Here is a 6,075-nt window from a genome sequence, read left to right as displayed (position 1 = left end):
CTCCTCCAGGCTCCACCCCCCCAACCCCCGCAGCCTGTCCTTGCACGGGAGCTGCTCCAGCCTCGGACCATCTCCGTGGCTCCTCTGGTCCCGCTCCAGCAGCTCCGTGTCTGTCCTGTGCTGAGGACCCCAGAGCTGGGGGCAGCACTGCAGGGGGGGGTCTCACCAGAGCGGAGCAGAGGGGGACAATCCCCTCCCTCGCCCTGCTGCTCACACTGCTGGGGATGTCCCCAGGACACGGGGGATTTCTGGGCTGCCAGCGCACATTGCCGGCTCGTGTGTCCCTGCTGCACTGTCTGTACAAGTATGCAAAGTGTCAAATTCAAAGAACAATTTAGGCTGAAAGTGTTCTCTGGAGGTCTCTAGTCCAAACAGCCCAGCTCAAAGCTGGCTGAAATCAATCATTTTGTTGAGGGTCTTGTCCAGTCAAGTTCTGACTGTATCCAAGGACGGAAACCCCACAGCCTATCCAGACCCTGTTTCAATGCTTGACCCTTTCAGAGCTGAAAAAATAACCTGTAAGTGGAGAAATAAAAATTGGATGGCAAATACAGAGACAACTTTAGGAGGGCCAAGCTCATGCATTTTTAGCAAAACTGCTCATCTAACAGGTCATCAAAAAATGCTTTACAATAGAAGTCCCTGAACATTAAGACATTTCCAAGCCTGTCAACTCTTTGTTCAAATGGCCACGGTATTTTGTAGGAGCTCTGCTAAGGTGGGCGTCTAATTCTGTTCTGCAACTGTTCTAATGGCTCATCACCTGCTTTTCTTAAATCTGTATCATCATTAAGGCTTCTGGGATGGGAAACTTTTAATGCAATTCACAGACGAACAGAATGGCCCGTTCTTCCTCTCAGAGGTGTCAGAACTGCTCAACCAGAACTGAAGATTCAGAAACTGCTTTCCCTCCTGCAGTGCTTTTAAGTTAACACCACACGTTTTTCCACAGACATTGCTCCAAGTTTAGGAGGAAAAAAAAAAACCACACTTTTACAGGACAGAAATAGGTAAACAATGCTGAGCATTAGGAACACAAAGAAAAGAGAGAGTAAACAGAACTTGTACACAAGTGCTAACAGAAAAAACTGCTATGAGGTCATGAACAAGTGTCAGGAAGGAGGTGTTTAAGAACTGGAGGGTGCCAGATGTAATCCTGAGCCAGCAGGTTAATAACAAAGGGCAGTACTCTGTCCTCAGGTGATAATTGCCACGTTCACAGCCAAGGAAAGCTCTGGATGGGATCACTTCCCTCCACCACTACAGATCTACAGCAGGCACTCACTAGGGGCTGTAACACCCGCTCTGCTGTTTCACCTCTGATTCAAGAAGCCATCAAAAGTACACAACCGCTGAACTCCAGAATGCAGCCAGAGGTAGCATTGGTCTATTGACATTTTTTCTTCTCTAACATGTAGCAGACGTAAGGAGAGCTTGTGGCAGAACTGAACACTGTCTTTCTAGACTCCTAACTCCCGTAACTCTAGCCGCTCAGATATCCTTTGGAATCCTGGAAAAAAGTGTCTTAATAAAAGAGATTAAACTCCCATCCCAGAGGAGTGCTCTGCATTTCCAGTCTGGGGTGGATGTTGATGTGTTACATAAATTAGTATCAGCATTAACAAAGAGTTTTTCCTAAGCTCAAGAGCAACCTATGATTAGAAACTCCTGCAGGATTCCACAGCGCAGCAGAACGGTTTGTTGCTTAGACTGCATTACAAACTGCTTTCTATAGAATTGCACAAAGTGTAAATGCTGAAGGATACATCTCCTTGGAATTAACTTACTGTGATGCCACTGGGGCCAAATTCACTTGCTTGCTGGAAAAAAAAGCCCTCTGAACCCATTTGTAACAAACCACAGCCTTGGAAACATCCTGAAAAGCGTGGATTTTGACAACAAATGCATCATGGACAGCAGCATTGTTCTCCTCCCCAAAGCAAACCATGCTTTCACCATGTGTGTTCAATGAAGTCACAGGTATCCAGGGGCAAAGTTTCACAACTCTTTGGAAGAGCAGGATTCATTTGCCAAGGCTGGGAGAGGTTTACTGAAAGTAATCAGGCTTTGATTTCATGCCCAAGGCTCTGCTTTTGTGAAAAGACAACATCTCTGACCCAGTCCCAGCATGTTTAAAAGTGATTTAACCCGTGGCATTTCCCTGTGCACATTCAAGTCACAGAACGTCCCGGAAGAGCCCCACGACTGGCCCGTAAATAGCAATTTACACACGCAGAAGACAGAAGCAGCCCATGCAGAGCCCCCCAGGAGAGGCTGGCGACCCTACCTTTGTGCCTTTTGCTTTTCTTCTTTCTAGATGAAGTTCGCCCATTGATGCCTTCCTTTGGATCCATTTCATCGCTGCTGTCACAAGACTCTCCAGACACAGAAAGAATTACACAAGAAGCTTCCAAACCACAGAGGGATTTTACTAGAATGACAAGCAACGACATGTAAGTATACCAGCAGGAAGGAAAAGGTGATCTAAGTTCAGGAGATACTTCAGCTGAACCACAGCCACTGCTAAGAAACAACACCCTCACCGCATTCAAGTTTTCCGTAAGCAAGTAAATCCTGGGCCAGAGGATTATCTTGTCAGAGAAAGATTAGCACGGGTGAGTGAACTGGAAACAGCTTCAGCTTCTTGTTTGAAAGAATGAACAACGAGGATGATCACCGGCACATTACGCACATGATCCCATTGGTTTAGTTGAAGCTGTTTACAATTTGGAATAAAATGACAGGCTCTTTTTCGACAGCGCTAACTGGTTCCCCTGCCTACCAGAGCGTCCTTGCATGACCACCCTTCAGCCTGTACAGAGCCAGCACCCACTCTGGGATTGTTCCGTCAACCCAGAGAAGATAAACTCCCTTCTCAGCACAATAAAGAGATCCTGCGGCCGATGACACGCAATCCCTCAGCAATACAGCTCAGAGGCAAGCACAGGAGCTCCGCTTGTTCTAGAATTTAGCGAAGGGAAAGACTCTGGCCTAATGAGGGAGGAAAACAGCAAGAGTCAGCTGGGTTTGGGGGTTTTTTTGCTGCCTCTGGGGAGATGTTTAGACACATCCCTCTTAGAAAGCATTATTTTTAAAATTGATCTGTAAATTGAAGGCTCAGTAGCACACAAAAATCCACGTGTGAGGCAGTAATATGACACTCTTGAAAAAAAGGGTTAAGTCCTGCATGAGGCACTGTCATAGAGAGACCAGCATCATAACAGCATTACAGACATTTTGCAAATAGTCTGGAAAATTCATGCAAAAAAGTTGAATTTCAACCCAATGTGCTCAGATGGAGAAAAGTACTTCTACCACGAGGCACCTGACCACGCCAGGGGAGGACTGCACTGCTCAGGCTTTTCTAACCCAGCACAAACTGAAGCCCAGGAAGGTTTTATACATCACAGTTACAGTCACCAGAGCCACTGGAGAGCAAGATGTGCTGTGTGAATTAAAGGGACAGAGTGTCAGGGGAAAAAAAGAGAAAAAAAAAGATCAGCATCTAATCATAAATAAATTCAGCCAAGATGTTCTCATTTCTAACCACAGGACAAGGTTTTGAAATGGTAGCAGGAGAGAGAAAGCCAGTTTTAGGATAGAGCTTGACTGTACCCACTGACTGGAGATACTTCCAGTGCTTTCCTAAACCAGTTCTGCCTCACTTTGCAGTTTACTCTGTAAACTGTATGCATGCACTGTAGTGGCATCCTACACTGTCAAATCGCACTGCCCTGTGTCCTTTCACAGGCAAAAAGAGAAACAGATGGCACCAGGAAGGGCAGTATGTTATGACATCAAATACAGCCAAGCAAGAAAAGACAACTAAGACTCAGAGAGGGATTTAGAAAAAGAAACTGTCCCACTCTGCAAAGGAAAGATCAACATTGGAGTTGACAACACAAGTTTGTTCACACGCTGAATCACACTGCATTGCAATCTCGCAGAGAGGCACCCTCTCTTCAGCTCACATCAGTAAACCTCACCCCATCCGTAGGGGTTAGGAAGAGGAGGAAAAAAGCTCAGGAAAATTCCACCTGGCCTTTGCTCCCCTCCCTGCGAAGCTCCCCGCTCACTGTCAGTTGCACACAGCGCGATGTTTACTTGGAGCCAAGCGAGACAGGAGTCAAAGGGGCCAAAGGCTAAAGCTCCCCAGGCAGAGGCTGCTGTCCCCTCCCAGCTGCCTGCTGTCCCCATGAGTCACTCACTGCACCAGATAAGGCTGCACCAGGACTGCACCAGATAAGGCTCGAGCACAGCCCTGGGGCTGGGGAGGAGAGATCCGGAGGATCCCAAATAAGGAGGGGAAAGCCCCAGTGACTCTGCAAAGACCTGAGGAAGGGATGGGCGGGGAACTGCTGTGACCTGGAGTCATCTAGACAGCAGGGAGGTGAGCCAGAAACAGAGCAGGATTTTAGGAGAGGGGTTAAGCCAGATGAGGACTGAGGGTCAAGTAGGGAGAAATAAAAGACAACAGTTTGCCAGGTATGATGCTGAAGGGTGGTGCTTTGAGGCACTGCCCCAGAAAGAATACAGAGGGGTGAAGAGGAGAAGGAATGGGAAGGGGGAAGCATTACAAAGGAGGCAACAAAAGAGGGAGCTGCCTTGATCTTAAATGCTTTTGGAAGTAGCAGCTAAAAAGCATTACCACCTGGTCCAGTTTCCCCATGACAGGCACTCATGCAAAGAGCCTATTTTCTTTCAACGTGCAAGATCTCAGCAACATAACGAGAGTTTTCCTACATGAAGGGTTCAGTTGTCACTCTCAGTGTAAAAACATCACCTCCAACATGTGTGACCAGCTACATTTAAAAGTTGAGGCCTGAACACTAACTTTTCTCATGCAAACAGGGTGTGTTAGTTCAGAAAATCAAGGAGGAAGTAGATAACAAAATATTGCAACACCTTTCCAGGAAACTGCTTGTTTATACAGTTCAACAAGGAAACAGCAACACTCTCAGAAGACCTCCTGGCCCCTTACAGCACAGGTGGGAACAGTTTTGCCAGAACTTTCATAACCTTATTCCCACTTCAAAGAAATTTACCTGCTAATAAAGCTGTCTACAGTAATAAAGACTCCTCCTGTGTTACTTTCTCCTTCGAACAGGAGATAACACCCAATAGCTAACAGAAAGAAGCCTTCCATTTCAGGCAGTAACAGCAATTCTTACCAGACTGCCAACAGGCTTTCTGCAAAAACTCCCAAGAGCCTAAAAACCTGATTCTGCAGAGGAACACAGCCGCACTTTCAGGCATCAGATGAGACAGACTTTCTCAGGCCATGGAAGAGGAGTTTCCTACATCATGCAGAGGCCAGCGAAACAGCAAGTCAGCCTGGAGAAGGCAGGCTGCCCAGTGCAGACTCACCTTCTTGCTGCACTGCATTGGCCACAGCTTTTTTCACCCGTCCAGATTTCACGACAGCTGGGTCTGAGTTAGCATAATCTGCCACCGTCACTGCAGAAGAGGGGGGAGACAGGGTGTCAGCAGGATTACGGATTATAGGGGAGGGGACAGAAGGTCTAAGAAGCCACCATCCCTCAAGGGGACACTCCCCATAGGAACACAGGATTGAGCAGGCAGTGCACAGCAGGAAAAGGAGCCCCAGCTGAGAGGTGCAGGCCAGGAGCCCCCAGCAGACCACTACCCCAGCCCATCAGGCTACCAGGCCCTGGGGATCCCCACCCAGCCCATCCCAGCACAGTTCTCCCTCTCCCTCTCCCTCCACCTCAACCAACACCTGCCCCCACACACGCCCCCACACACAGCCTGACTCACGCCTGCCGGATCCTCCAGGCCCAGGCTCCTCCTGCACAACCCCACACAGCTCACTTCCCCACTCCCACACCAGGCCAGCGCCGTCCTGCAGGCAGCTCTCTCCTTCCACAAGCCCAGCTCACTTCCCGGCTGAGACCAGACCATCCCCATCTCCCCTCAACCCTGGCCAAGCCCAGGCCCCTCAACCCCTCAGGAAAAGCCACTTCATCCCCCAGGTCCCAGCTGAAGCCCAGGCTCTCCTCTGAGGCTTCCCCCGGTGGAGCCAGGCCCCGGGCCATCCCCATCTCCCCTCAACCC

General features: G+C 48.7%; 1 protein-coding gene across 1 annotated transcript in view; it reads right to left on the bottom strand.

Moving 5' to 3' along the window:
* The window catches only part of LOC104466726 (transmembrane protein 183A-like), a gene marked incomplete at its 5' end in the record, with an annotated part of 13,241 nt that extends 7,784 nt beyond the window's left edge, over positions 1 to 5,457 (bottom strand). The window contains 2 exons of the mRNA XM_010080255.1: positions 2,288 to 2,431; positions 5,368 to 5,457. Coding sequence (XP_010078557.1) covers positions 2,288 to 2,431; positions 5,368 to 5,457 — 234 coding nt within the window. The remainder of the gene's footprint in view (positions 1 to 2,287; positions 2,432 to 5,367) is intronic.
* Between the last annotated feature and the right edge of the window lie 618 nt (positions 5,458 to 6,075).

Source organism: Pterocles gutturalis, unplaced genomic scaffold, assembly GCF_000699245.1.
Source record: "Pterocles gutturalis isolate BGI_N339 unplaced genomic scaffold, ASM69924v1 scaffold13061, whole genome shotgun sequence".
Classification (NCBI taxonomy): Eukaryota; Metazoa; Chordata; class Aves; order Pterocliformes; family Pteroclidae; genus Pterocles; species Pterocles gutturalis.
This window is presented reverse-complemented; position numbering and strand designations above follow the sequence as displayed.